The sequence below is a fragment of the Mobula birostris genome, chromosome 7 (assembly GCF_030028105.1).
Source record: "Mobula birostris isolate sMobBir1 chromosome 7, sMobBir1.hap1, whole genome shotgun sequence".
In the NCBI taxonomy this organism is placed as follows: Eukaryota; Metazoa; Chordata; class Chondrichthyes; order Myliobatiformes; family Myliobatidae; genus Mobula; species Mobula birostris.
The window spans coordinates 60,388,468-60,403,986 of record NC_092376.1 but is presented as its reverse complement, the minus strand read 5'-3'; the positions used below and the strand labels follow the sequence as shown (position 1 = coordinate 60,403,986).

At 38.9% G+C, this 15,519-nt stretch overlaps 1 protein-coding gene across 4 annotated transcripts in view; it reads left to right on the top strand.

Moving 5' to 3' along the window:
• gab2 (GRB2-associated binding protein 2) overlaps window positions 1-15,519 on the top strand; it is a 285,446-nt gene that overhangs the window by 181,828 nt on the left and 88,099 nt on the right. For all 4 annotated transcript variants that reach the window (XM_072263295.1, XM_072263292.1, XM_072263291.1 and 1 more), the window contains one exon: window positions 2,774-3,074. In XM_072263295.1, coding sequence (XP_072119396.1) covers window positions 2,774-3,074 — 301 coding nt within the window. The remainder of the gene's footprint in view (window positions 1-2,773; window positions 3,075-15,519) is intronic.

Below are 15,519 nucleotides of genomic sequence, written 5' to 3'. Positions count from 1 at the left end.
TCCTCAAACCCGACCTCCATTAATAACAGTTAAAAACCAAGAAGGGAATGTAAATATGGTCAAAGAGAAAAAAAAGTTACATTAAATGAAAATGTTGAATAAAAGATCTCCAGGCCTGTTCAAATTTAACTGAAGTATCATAAAGATTACTTCTGATTTTTTCCAAATTTAAACATAGTATCGTTTTTTGAAAACCAAAAAAAACGTAGTTGGGGCATTAATCTCCTTCCAATGTTGTAAAATACATCTTTTCGCCATTAAAGTAAGAGATGCAATCATTCTATGGGCTGAAGGGGAAAGATTACTGGAAGTTTTAGGTAATCCAAAGATAGCAGTAATAGGATGGGGAGAAATATCTGTATTCAATACCTTTGAGATAATATTAAAAATGTCTTTCCAAAAAGTTTCCAGAGTAGAACAGGACCAAAATATATGAGTTAAGGAAGCTATCTCCCCATGACATCTATCACAAAGAGGGTTAATATGAGAATAAAAATGAGCTAATTTATCTTCAGACATATGTGCTCTATGAACAACTTTAAATTGAATTAGGGAATGTTTAGAACAGATAGAGGAAGTATTGACTAGTTGTAAAATATGCGCCCAGTCATCCGCCAAAATAGTAAAGCCCAATTCCTTTTCCTAATTGGACCTAATCTTATCGAATGGAGCTTTCCTAAGTTTCATGATAGTATTATAAATAATAGCCGTTACACCTTTCTGACATGGGTTAAGGTTAATTATAGTATCTAAAATATATGTAGGGGGTAACGCCAGAAAGGAAGAAAGTATGGTACTTAGGAAATTTCTAACTTGGAGATATCTAAAAAAATATATTCTTGGTAAGTTATATTTGTTAGATAATTGTTCAAAAGACATAAGGGAGCCATCTAAAAATAAATCCAAAAACCGTGATATACCACTAGTCTTCCAAATTTGAAAGGCACAGTCCATAGAGGAAGGGGGAAAGAATATGTTGCCTAAAATAGGAATCGCTAGCCCAAATTGATTAAGATCAAAAAATTTTCTGAATTGAAACCAGATGCGTAAGGTATGTTTAACTATTGGGTTACAAACCTGTTTATGGCGTTTCAAATCGAAAGGAAGAGAAGAACCTAAAATGGAGCCAAGTGCATAACCTTGAGCAGATTGTAATTCCAATACTACCCATTTAGGAATGGATAGTGTATCTTGGTCAAGTAACCAAAATTTCATATGTCGAATATTAATTGCCCAATAATAAAATCTAAAATTAGGTAATGCCAAACCTCCATCTCTCTTAGCTTTCTGTAGATGTATTCTACCCAGTCTCAGGTTTTTATTTTGCCAAATAAATGAAGAAATTTTAGAGTCAACTTTGTCAAAAAAGGATTTTGGAACAAAAATCGGTAATGCCTGAAATATATATAAAAATTTTGGCAGAATAAACATCTTAACAGCATTAATACGACCAATCAAAGTTAGATAAAGTGGAGGCCATTTAAATGAAAGTTGTGTAATGTGGTCAATTAAGGGTAGGAAATTAGTCTTAAATAAATCCTTATGTTTACAGGTAATTTTAATCCCAAGATATGAAAAATGATTATTAACCAATTTAAACGGCAGGTTCTGATATAAGGGAACTTGCTTATTAATCAGGAAAAGTTCACTCTTATTGAGATTTAACTTATACCCTGAAAAAAGACTAAATTGTGCTAATAAATCTAAAGCTGCAGGAATAGATTTTTGAGGATTAGAAATATATAAAAGTAAGTCATCAGCATAAAGTGATACTTTATGAGACTTTAACCCACAAGTTATACCAATAATGTTAGGCGATTCTCGAATAGCAATTGCAAAAGGTTCTAATGTAATATCAAATAATGAAGGACTAAGAGGACAACCTTGTCTGGTACCTCGAAAAACAGGGAAAAAGGGTGAATTTAAAGAGTTAGTACGAACTGAGGCCAGGCTTTTGACACTGAGGTTGGGTGAGACTACATCCAGAGGTCATGGGTTAAGGGTGAAAGTGAAAAGCTTAAGGGATACATGAGGGGAAACTTCTTCAGTGAGAGGATAATGAGAGTGTGGAAAGAGCTGCCAGTGCAAATGGTGCATGTAAGCTCGATTCCAGCATATAAGAGAAGTTTTGATAGGTACATGAATGTGAGGGGTATGGAAGGCTATGGTCCCAGTGCAGGACGATGGGAGTAGGCAGTTTAAACAGTTTGGCATGGAACAAATGGGCTGAAGGGCCTGTTTCTGTGCTGTATGTGATGTCTATTCTTGACTTTACTATGGTTAGACCTGGCAACCCCTCTGCAGATTCATACTCATTCTTTTCTTTCCATTCTATTTATTCTCATCAAAGTCTTAAGTCTTTAATGATGTATGGTAAATTATCTATTCAGCTTCTTTAATTGGATCTTTTTGGGTATCATTTAGTCTTTATTATGTTTCTTCAGCAAATTTGTTCTCAACCAGCTGACGTGTAATGACTTGCTTCTAGAGCACACTGGCCCTACTTTGTGGCATGTAACCAGAAGATACACAGTCCCATTCAGGCACAACATTCAGTTTCAATTTCTAGTCCTCTTCATTCCATCTTACGTTTTTCACATCATTTAAACAAATTTGTAAAACTGGTCACTATAATTGTTATATTAAAAAATCAACAAAAGACAAATAGTTTAAGATGTTTAAGACTGCCTTGAGATTAGTGAAGATGGAAAAGCATGTTCATAGTACTGGCTTGTATTGTTTTGTAATATTTCCTCTACCTTTCATTTCTCAGACCTGGAAGAAGCGTTGGTTCATTCTACGGAGTGGACGGATGAGTGGTGACCCTGATGTCCTGGAGTACTACAAAAATGACCATTCCAAAAAGCCAATCCGGGTGATAGACCTTCACTTCTGTGAGCAGGTCGACGCAGGGCTGACATTCAAAAAGAAAGAGTTCCAAGACAGTTTTGTGTTTGATATCAAAACAATCGATCGTACGTTCTATCTGGTGGCGGAGACAGAAGAGGAAATGAACAAGTGGGTCCGATCCATTTGCCAAATCTGTGGCTTTAATCAATCAGATGAGAACACAGGTAAATGAAATACGCAATATTATCTGGCACATGAAGTGCAGCTACTATATGAAATAATTTCTTGGAATGAGTAAGTTAGCTCCAAAGAAATGCAAAATTATTTACTATTGTTAGAAATTTATAGTTTTTTCATTAATTTCTGGGAAGGAATTATTACACCCTCAATTTCAACTCGAAGAAAAGTAATTTCATTTGAAATACACAAGTACAATTAGCTAAAGTTATTGATGGAAGCATTACGTTTACTGAAATCTGAAGCAAAAATGGATACATATTGCAAGCATTTTGGTGCCTTGGCTTTTGAAGGAAAGACTGCATTTTGAAATGAAATATCAAAAATTTAACAGCCAAACGTGACAGCTGAAGAAAATCAGTAAATTGGTAATGAGTGGACGGTGTCACACTTTGAACCAATGTGTATTTTGTTTACCTTTGTGATGTGGATACGCATCCAACTTCTTATTCCAGACTTTAGAGGCTTTGTCCCTAATCATTCCAAACTAGTATTGTGTAGAGAGGAGTCTGAAACTCTAAATTGAACACAGTTAATGAAAACAAGTTCATTTCCAATTTTGAAGTCCTTTGATGAGTGCAAAATTGGCCCTTTTCTCTTTTGAACTTTGTGCTGACTTCTCCTTGCCAGGAGCTGGAGGCCCAGTGAGAGGAAACAGAGAAACACTGTATCTCTACATTTTAACATTTTGTGATGCATTTACATTGAAATGCATTGAATTGCTAAGCTGTACTAAAGGTATTGCTTTCCTGTGATTCCTCTACAGACATTTCTCTCTTGCTAGCATTATCACAAGCTGTTTGTCTTCAGAGGAGTGAGTGACTTTTGGCTACCAGCTGTGTCAGTAGCTGAAGTTGTCATGTCCTCTATCCAGAAATATAATATTTCACTTGCTGGCTGAGCAGAACATTCTCATCACAAGCATGAAGTGATGTCAGTATTAAATAGCTGTGAACAGAAATATAAGATATGAAATTATTCAGGTTTTTCTATTGCTTTAGAAATTTCCCACCATATGAAATCCTCACTTTCAATTATATGCTGTCTGTAACATTGTAAAGCATCTCAAGATGCTTCATTGGAATGTTATCAATCAAATTTAACACTAGATAACAATACATAATGAGATAAAAAAACTTACCCTTGGCTCCATAGGGCAGTATCTGTATGTTGGACTCCGCTTCCAAAATGTAGTTCCATTGATATAATGGAATGGAATTTCCTTAGAGGCGTATAATGGGCTTCTAATGGATATTGTAACAAGCAGTTAACCTATCAACTGAGGGTGAGTTTTTTTCCCCTCAGTAATGTCTAGTGAAGAGTTATTAGGACAGATATTAGGAACAACATCAACAAGTGTGGAAGAGTGCAGGGAAAGTTCACAAGGATGTAACCAGGACTTGAGGATCTGAGTTATAGAGAAAGGCTGAATAGGTTAGGACTTTACCCCCGGAGTGTAAAAAAAATGAGGGGAGACCTTGCAGAGGAATATGAAACTCTAACGGGTATGGATAGGGTGAATGCATGTAGGGTTTTTCCCCTCAGGTTGGGTGAGACTAGAACATAGTTTAGGATGAAAGGTGAAATATTTAAGGAGAATCTGAGGGGAAGCTTCTTCAATCAGAGGGCAGTGCGACTGTGGAATGAGCTGCAGCAGAAGTGGTACATGTGGGTTAAATTGTAACATCTAAGAGAAGTTTGAGCAGTGTCATGGATGGGAAGGTTTTGGAGGAAGATGGTTTGCCATTTAAAAACTGGGGTACATGAATTTAAATCTATGTTACAGGTAGGGAAGAGACTTGATGGAATTTGACCAAATGGTACTATGTATTTAGATTATACAATCTGGAAAGGCCATTGCACAAAATATGAGGCAATAAGAAGAGTTTGTATGAAGCTAGGGATTAAGCCTAATATTGTTCATGGGAGTGGGTTCTTGAACAAAACTTTTAAGATATCTACTTTACAAGATAGGCTGCTTAAAGGCCTTGAATGTTTGTGCTGTTCGTAATGCATTGGATTCAATTTACTTTTTCCATTTTGCTTTTGTCTTCAATTGTGATCTTGATTTTACAGCAATTTTTTACAAAGTAACTATTTTATACAAAGCTAGAAATATATCCTTATTGTTTGTTTTGTAACCTTCATGCTGTTAGGATACTGATCGATGGGAGGTTTGACACCAGGCACCATTAATGCAGCTTTCATCTGCTCAGAGCGTAGTGGCTCTTTAACTATGGTTAAATGGCTTCCACCATTGATAAGTGACACTTAACAGTTTACTGAAGGATATCTAAATATTTTATGATCCAGATCATTCAATTATCCATTTGTTCTTATAAAATTATACAATAAAACAACAAGGATATAGTCCAAGAGACAAATAGAATTCCTTATGATAAATGAAGGATTAGAACCACGTACATTGGCTTGTAAACAAAACTTTATCAGCATTTAACAAATCCTAGGGGTGAGCTTTCACTGATCGGCTACAGAGTTGACAACAGCAAGGGAATTCCATGAATTAAAGACAAATGATTTCTCACAATTCCTTGCATTAGAAACTCACAACACCAGGTAGCTGGTAGGCTTGGTTAGTAACACCCAAGACAATTTTGTTTAGAAGTAATTAGATATTGATTATTAATTTATCAAATTTAGGGTAATTACCTCCATTCTTAAGTGGATTCCACATTACAGAGTGCCGGCACAGAACATTATTGTTCCGCAGAGTGCATCCTGCCACCCTTTAAGATCATTGAGGTGCAACAGGACCAGTCCTCTTTCTCTACATTTGTACGTCATCAAACTGAAAGATCACACATGATTTCAAAGTCTTCATTGGACAAAGATACTTGAGTCAACAAAAGGTTAGAAGAAGTCGGCAAGACTTCCAACTGATTTAGTTGTGATTCTTTTATAATATTAGGTCAAATTGCCACAATCTCTAGGAGTAAGAGGAAAGCTATCTAGAGGCCAGGCAACAGCCAAGTAATGTAAATAAATACTAAGGAGTTGAAACTACAGAGAACTAATCAGCAGAAAGAAGCAATCACTCCTTAACAATGAAATTTTTCCTCAAAAATAGTAACACAGGCAATTTAATTTCAAGAATTACTAATATATTGGACAAAAGGTAAGTGCAGGTCATGATTTCATTTTGGTTTGGATTGATGGACATAAAAGTTATTCCTTTCCTAATCTTCTGACAGTGTGTTTTTTTTAATAACCATCTTAAGACAGATTTGGTTAGATCAGGGATATTTGATCTTAACTGTTTAATTATGAATAAATCTATTAAATTTTCCCATATTAAACGGAATCTGCAAAGGAAATTACTTTTCACCAGCTGTAATATAAGCATTAAAAAACTCCATTTTCCCTCAGGCATGGGATTTTCCACATTATTTTATATAAAGTGCTCTCTAAATTATGCCAAAGGAAGAAAGCTATTAAGTTAGGCTAAAATTTTGGTGATTGGATGTGATTCAGAATCAGGTTTAATATCACCAGCATATATCGTGGAATTTGTTGTCTTTGTGGCAGCAGTACAATGCAATACAGTATAACAGAGGAAAAAGTGAATTAGAGTAAATATATAATAGTTAAATCAAATAAGTAGCACAAGAATATTCCAGGCTGCAGGAGTACATAATGAGAGACGAACTGAAGCTCGGTGCAACCAATGCAAGGGCTTAATGGAGAAGGACCATGGTGAAGGGTTCTTCTCCTATTGAAGAGGAAGCCCCTCAATTATTGTTTACTATCCCAGAGTACCGTGAGTGGCACCAATACTATTAATGTGTAAGAGAACTGTATGAAAAGCCTTGACCATGCATTGTATGTAAAGAATGATAAGACATTGAACAGTTTATTCTTGTATTTTTTGTTATGAACAAAGTTGATTTTATTTTTTAAAAATCTGTCTGGAGTAGGTTTAAACCATCAGATTTCTGCTTGAGAGACCCAGTTGCTAATGAATTGGCTCGATCATCTCTGATCAGGATCCATAAGCACTGCAGAGATCAGGATCTGCTTGTTCCATGACCGAGCAGCTTGATCAGCCGGGTATGCTTTATTAGCAAACCTCTTCATTCAAACAGAAACAACTTCAAAGTTCATGAGATGAGTCTACTCATCTACCCTATCTGTAAGCCTCATAATTTTGTATAGCGCTGTAAGATCTCCACTCATTCTCTTGTGCTCCATTGAATAAAGTTCAAACCTATCCAGCCTTCCATTGTAACTCAGGTGCTCAAGTCTGGCAACTCTGCATTCTTTCAATGTTACTGATAACTTTCCTGCAGATAGGTGACCCGTACTGCACAATACTACAAATTTGGTCTCACCAGTGTCTTATACAATTTCAATGTAACATCCCAACCTCTGGAGTCATTATTTTAATGTATGATGGCCAATGTGCCAAAATCCATCTCTACATCCCTAACAACCTATGATGCTATTTTCAAGTAATTGTTGACCTGTATTCCCAGGCCCTTTGTTGTCCCGACCACCTCAGAGCCCTACCTCTCATTATGGTAAGTCATACCCTGATTCGTCCACCCAAAGTGCAACACCTTACACTTGATTGCATTAAAATCCATCTTCCGTTTTTCAGCCCGTTTTCCCAGTTGATCCAGATCACTTCGTAAACTTTGATAGCCTTCCTGGCTGTACACTACACTCCCAGTCTTGGTGTCACCTGCAAACTTGCTGATTCAGTTTACACCATTAACATCCAAATCATTAGTATAGATGATAAACAACAATAAACCCAGGCCCAATCCCTTAGGCACACCACTAGTCACAGGCCTCCAGTCAGAGAGACAACTATCTGCTGCCACTCTTTGGCTTCTTCCGCTTAGCCAATATTGATTCCAGTTTACTAATTCACCCTGAATGCCAGGCAACTTAACCTTCTGGACCAGCCTCCCATGTGGACTTTGTCAAAGGCCTTGCTAAAGTCCATGTAGCAAATATCCATTGCCTTTCCTTCATCAACATTCTTGGTAACCTCCTTTAAAAACACTCTTAAGATTGTATAGCTCTGACCTGCCACACACAAACCATGTTGACTATCCCTAATCAGGTCCCGTCAATCCAAATATTTATGTGTCCCATCTCTTAAAATACCTTGCAATAATTTACCCATGATTGACATCAGACTCACAGGCCTGTAATTTCCTGACTTATTTTTAGAGCCTTTCTTGAACAATGGAACAACATTAGCTACCCTCCAGTCCTCCAACACCTCACCAGATTAAGCCACTGCAATTCCTGCACTGGATTTCAACAAGTTCCGAGGAGATACCTTGTCAAGCCTGAGGATTTACCCACCCTAATTCACCTCAAGACAACAAGCACCTCCTCTTGTCTAATCCGAATACGGTCCATCACCTCACTGCTCCTTTGCGTCAGCTCTAGAACTGTGTCTTCTCTCCCAAGTAAATACAGATGCAAATACTTCATTTAAGATCTCCCCTATCTCTTTCAATTCCATGCATAGAGGATCAATTTTATCACTTGCTATCCTTTTGCTCTTGATATAGCTATAAGAGCCTCTGGGATTCTCTTTCACCTTGTCTGACAGAGCAATCTCGTTGTGTTTTAGAACTCCTGATTTCTCTCTTAAGTGTTCTCTTGCATTTCTTAAACTCCTTTAGTGCCTCATTTGATCCTATCTTCCTCTACCTGATATGCACCTCCTTCCTTTACCATTGCCTCAATAACCCTGAATAATCAAGGTTCCCTAAGCCTGTTAGCCTTGTCTTTTATTCTAACAGGAACATACAGATTCGACTCTCTTAGTACTTCACTTTTGAAGGCCTCCCACTTAATAAACATGTCTTTGCTGGAAAACAACCGACCTTAATCCACTCCTGCCAGATCCCTTTTGCTGCCTTCATATTTGGTCTTCCTCCAATTTAGAACCTTAACCTTAGGACCAGTCCTACCCTTCTCCGTAATTATGATTACTTGTTCCATAGTGTTCTCCTAAACACACTTCTGCCACCTGCTCTGTTTCATTCCCGAAGAAAAGACACTGTTTTGTGCTCCCTCTAATTGGGACCTATATCTATTGAGAAAACTTTCTTGAACACAAACTGTTGTCAAATTACAATGATCAATTAACCTAACAACCTGTGCTTCTTTGGGAGTGGGAAAAAATCGAAGCACTTAGAGGAAAATCACACAGTTCAAGGCAGCATAAGCAAACTCCTTTTAGACAACACTGAAGGTCAGCACTGTAGCTAGCTTATTAGAGCTGTAAGGCAGAAACGCTACTAACTGCGCCAATGGGCCGTCGCTTGTGAAGAATTTGTCAACAAGTTCATTTCAAACTGCAAATATTTCATTCAGTGATTCTCTCAGGGTGCTCTGTTAATTAATAATCCACAATTTTATCTTGTATCTAAGATAAAGACGAATGAAAGAATTATCTAGAACAGAATGGGTAAACACAGCCATTCATGGCAGGGCAGTGTGCTTTCATTCAGATTTTTCAGATAATTAGCATGGTCAACAATTAAATTCCGTTGGCCTTGGCCACCTGGCTTTTACAGATTATGGAAAATAACTTTTGAATGTCTGTTGACTGGGTGATGCAGCAGACAATAACTTGATTGCAGTAATCTAATTTATAGGCAGCACAAATTCTGTTTTCAGGAAACCCAGTCAAACCACTTCTTTGTGCCAAGTCGAAATAAACCTTTTACTTAATGTGGGAGGTAGTAATATCACCGTCACCCTTTGATGTACATATAGTGTCATTAATCTATTTATAGCTGCTTCACAGGAAATTTATCAAACAAAACTTGATAATGACATACACAAAAATTAGCAGAGCAGATTGAAGAGACTGTTTAGAAGAAGAAAAGGCAGACATAGACTTAAGTAAAAGATTCCTGAAGTTGATGACCTTGATAGCTGAAGAGTTGAATTGTGGGTGAGGAACTACAGTTGAGCTGTTTCATAGACCAGGACTGGAGTAACATAGATAAAATGGACCTGAGAGTATTGCTACAGAGAAAAGCAGAGACGAGGTCCTGGAGAGGCTTAAAACAGAGAATTTTAATTCCAAAAAATTTAGTATCAAGGCTTTGCATATCATAAAGCTGATTTAGGTCAACAGAGGGTGTTGATCCAAACTAAGACGCGAGCAGCAGAATTTCATGGTCAAGTGAGTGTGTGAAGTTAAATGTTCAAGGCCAGCCAGAATTGCATTAGAATGGAGGTAACAAGAGAGTAAGGTTGAAATAGAGTCAGACATGAGACAAGTGGAAATTGGAAGCAGTAATGATGGAGTGGGTCTATCAGAAGCTCATGTTGGAGTCCAATGTCACATTAGATGGTACTGGTGGCTTGGAAACCAAAACTAATCGCTTTGGTATTCCCAATATTTAGCTGAGGATAATCACTGTCTAACCTACATGGGATATTAAACTCACTAACTTTAGCTGGAGTTATGAGGGCGAAGTAAAACTGAGTGGCTGCAATGTATATGTGGAAGTTAACAGCATTTTCTAGTGATGTAGCTAAGGGCCAGCGTGGAGATTAGAAAAAGAAAAACACAAAGAATAGATTTGTTAAAATGTGAGAGTTTAGATTACTATCATGAGAAATAAGTCAGCAGTACATTTATGTTTGAATCTGGTTAATTGGTTTATTATTGTCACAGGTACCAAGTTCCAGTGAAAAACATGTTTAGCTTACCATTCATAAAGATCAATTCATTACAGCAGCGCATTGTGGTTAAACAACAACAGAGTGTAGAATAAAGTGTTACATTTACAGAGAAAGTGAAAGTGCAGTACAGGTAGATAATAAGGTGCAAGGTTATAATGAGGTAGATTGTGAGATCAGGTGCATCTTAAAGTACTAGAGAACTGATTGATAGTCTTAAGGAATTGGGATAGAAGCTGTCCTTGAGCCTGGTTCTAAGTGCGTTCAGGCTTTTGTATCTTGTGTCTGATGGGAGGAGAGAAAGGAGGGGATGGCCAGGTTCGATGGGCTCTCAGATCATGCTACCTGCTTTCCCGAGGCAGCACAAAGTGTAGCCAGCGTCCATGGTGGAAGACTGGTTTCTCCGATATGCTGAGCTGTTCACAACCCTCTGCAGTTTGTTCTAGTCACGGCAGAGCAGTTGCCATACCGAGGCGTATGCGTTGAAATAGGATGCTTTCTATGGTGCATCAATTCAAAATTGGAGAGGGTCAAAGAGGCATGCCAAATTTCCTTAACCTCTGATGAAATAGAGTCAGCAGTGTGCTTTCTTGGCCGTGGCATCAATGTGGTTGGACTAGGCCAGGCCCCTAGGAACTTGGAGTTCTCAGCCCTTTCTACCTCAGCACTGTTGGAGCAACTGCTGCACTCCCCTTCCTGAAGTCGATCACCATCTCGTTTATTTTGCTGACATTGAGGGGAATGTTGGTGTCATGACACAGTGTCACTTGGCTCTCTTTCTCCTTCTGTACATCATTGTTTGAGGAGTGACCGACTGCAATATTATCCTCTGCAAACCTGTAGATGGAGTTAGAACGGAATGTAAAAGGAGTAGAGTAGGGGCTGAGAGCACAGACTTGTGGGGCACCGCTATTGAAGATGATCATGGGAGAGATGGTGCTGTCCATCCTAACTGATTGAGGTCTGTTGGTCAGAAAGTCAAAGGCACAGATGCAAAGGGAGGTGTTGAGTTCCAGGTTCAGGAGTTTGGAGATGACTTTATTTAGAATAATTGTATCATAGCTAGACCTGTTGTCAATCAACAGTAGCCTAACTAAATGCAAGAGATCCCAAGCAACACACACAAAATGCTGGATGAACTCAGCAGGACTGGCAGCATCTGTGCAAAGTCAACGTTTCAGGCCGAGATCTTTCATCAGGATTCATATGCCTCCAACATTTTGTGAGTAGTCTAATATAAGGGTCTTTAGTGTTCAGATGTTCGTTGTGCTTTTGGTAATGTGTCTTGTACCTTGGCCTGGAGGAATTTGACTGTTTCATTTGGCTGAATGATAATTGAACCTAAAGAACCTCATCGAAGCAGGGAGAGGTTAAAAATTTCTCCAAATACCTCTGCCAGCTGATCTGTACAGATCTAAGGGCACAGCCAGGGATAACATTCAGCTTTCTGCAGCTTCGCTCACTAGACAAGTGATCTTGCGTCAGCAACAGTGACTGTAAAGCTGTCAGGGTGAGTGGTGACATTCCAACCCTCTTCTATTCAAAACGTGCGAAGAATGTGTTAAGCTCATCCGGAGGTGCTGTTGTCGGCAGTACTACCTAAATTTATTTTGTGGCTTTTATAGCAAGGAAGCCCTGCCACAATATGCCTCACAAGATACACTGGATAGTTAGGGGAGATCAGTGGTAGGGGAGGTGAGAGGCTTGCAGATGACTGATAGATACTTTCCCTTTTCTGAAAAAAGAATATGTTTAGCAAGATTAACCAATTTGAAATCAAAATGAGGATATGGCTGGTCAGTAATTTGGTAGGAATAGGATCAAGGAAGCTCAATGCAAACAGGCACAAAATGCTGGAGGAGCTTAGCACATCAGGCAGTATCTGTGGAAGTGAAGAAACAGTCATCATTTCAGGCTGAGACTCTTTTTCGGGACTTTTCATTAAGACTCTTCATAAAAACAAGGATGTAATGCCGAAGCTTTATAAAGTGCTGGTGAGGCCTCACTTGGAGTATTGTGAGCAGTTTTGGGCCACTAATCTAAGAAAGGATGTGCTGACATTGGAGAGGGTTCAAAAGAGGTTCAGGAAAACAATCACACGTCAAAGTTGCTGGTGAACACAGCAGGCCAGGCAGCATCTCTAGGAAGAGGTACAGTGGATGTTTCGGGCCGAGACCCTTCGTCAGGACTAACTGAAGGAAGAGCTAGTAAGAGATTTGAAAGTGGGAGGGGGAGGGGAGATCCAAAATGATAGGAGAAGACAGGAGGGGGAGGGATGGAGCCAAGAGCTGGACAGGTGATTGGCAAAAGGGATATGAGAAGATCATGGGACAGGAGGCCCAGGGAGAAGGAAGGGGGGGGGAAATGCCAGAGGATGGGCAAGGGGTATAGTCAGAGGGACAGGAGGAGAAAAAAGAGAGAGAGAGAAAGAATGTGTGTATATAAATAAATAATGGATGGAGTACGAGGGGGAGGTGGGGCATTAGCGGAAGTTAGAGAAGTCAATGTTCATGCCATCAGGTTGGAGGCTACGCAGATGGAATATAAGGTGTTGTTCCTCCAACCTGAGTGTGGCTTCATCTTTACAGTAGAGGAGGTCGTGGATAGACATATCAGAATGGGAATGGGATGTGGAATTAAAATGTGTGGCCACTGGGAGATCCTGCTTTCTCTGGCGGACAGAGCGTAGGTGTTCAGCAAAACAATCTCCCAGTCTGCGTTGGGTCTCGCCAATATATAGAAGGCCATATCGGGAGCACCAGACGCAGTATATCACCCCAGCCAACTCACAGGTGAAGTGTCGCCTCACCTGGAAGGACTGTCTGGGGCCTTGAATGGTGGTAAGGGAGGAAGTGTAAGGGCATGTGTAGCACTTGTTCCACTTACAAGGATAAGTGCCAGGAGGGAGATGAGTGGGGAGGGATGGGGACGAATGGACAAGGGAGTTGCGTAGGGAGCGATCCCTGCGGAAAGCGGGGGGGGGGGGATGTGCTTAGTGGTGGGATCCCGTTGGAGGTGGCGGAAGTACACAATTCTTGGAATGAAAAACTTATCATATGAGGAGCATTTGTTGGCTCTGGACCTGTACCCACTGGAATTTAGAAGAATGAGGAGGGATCACATTGAAACCTATAAAATGCTGAAAGGCCTAGAGAGAGTGGGTGTGGAGATGATGTTTACTATAGTCGGGTAGTCTAGGATCAGAGAACATAGCCTCAGAAAAGAGGGATGTACATTTAGAATGGAGATGAGGAGGAGTTTCTTTAGCCAGTGGATGGTGAATCTGTGGAATCCATTGCCACAGGCAGCTATGGAGGCCAATTTATTGGGTGTATTTAAGGTTGAGGTTGATAAATTCCTGATTAGTCAGGGCATGAAAGGATAGGGGAGAAGGCAAGAGAATGGGATTGAGAGGGAAATGGATCAGCCATGATGAAATGGCGGAGCAGACCCAAAGAGCAAACAGGCCAATTCTGCTCCTATGTCTTATGGTCATATGGTCTTATCAGGGCTGAAAGGAAAGGGGCAAAAACTAGAATTCAAAGTCAAAATTAAATGTATTAATATTCTATAACCAAGTTTGACAAGAGTTTATAGAACATAGTTTTTTAACATTTTAAAGCAATAAAATGTGAAGAAATTTGAACATTTTCTTCATGGAACCAGCAAATACCACCAGCCAAAGAAAAGCATTTTAAGAGCATAATTTACAAAATTTGTAGAAGAAGTAAGCTGAGAAGAATATGGAAATGCTGTTGAACAGTGTATAATATTTTGTACATTTCACAAGTGAAAGATACTCCATAAGTTATTTTTAAAAAGAAATTAATAGGTCTACAACATCATTGTGTATGGTTATTATGGTAAATTATTGTTAACATTATTCTTTCAAGTGGTGCAACAAGTACTAGTCATATGGCATATATATAGTGCATGATTGAAGTGTTCTTCCACTGGAAGGACAAAGAGTGGGTTGTCACTGCTGCCTCACAGCTTCTACAGAACCAAGTTCAAATCTTACCTTGAGGAGTTTCCACATTCTAGATATAATGACATGAGTTTCCCTGGATGCTCTAGCTTCTTCCACATCCCAAAGATACGGTGGTTGCCAGGGTAACTGGCCGCTGAAAACTGTCTCCAGTGTAGATTGGTGTCAGGGGAATGGGAGAGAAGGGGAGTTAATGTAACAAGGGAGAAAAAATTAGGATTAGTGTATATAGGTGTTGAGAATAAACTGGGGGTATTGATGGGCAAAAGAGCCTCTTTCTATTCTGTATGAGAATAATTTAGTATAACAATAATTTAAAATCATTCTTAATGTATCCAGCAAACACAGCTAATGAGCACCTTAGTGTAATGTCACGGGTTTATCTTTGAATGTTTTATGAAAATAAAATTGGAAGATTGAATTGGTAGGTTTATTTTGTATATACCAAAGGAAAATGCAACTCAACCTACAGTGTGTACAGAAAAAATGCATTTGCTTAAAATTGTTATGCTTGCAGCGATGTAGCCATTAACACGTTTATCCAAAACATTTCAACAATGGCACTTCAATTATGTGTACCTCAACTGTTCATAAACATTGTTTAGTACTAGTCAATGACATGTAATTAAACTGCTAGGCCTGCAATTTTCTCCCAGTTATTGCCCTATTTGTGCCATTGTTACTACAGGAAGTGAAGTAAAATTGGTAACTGTAAGACTCCATCTCAAATTAGCAATTGATGAATACATAAGATCATAAGA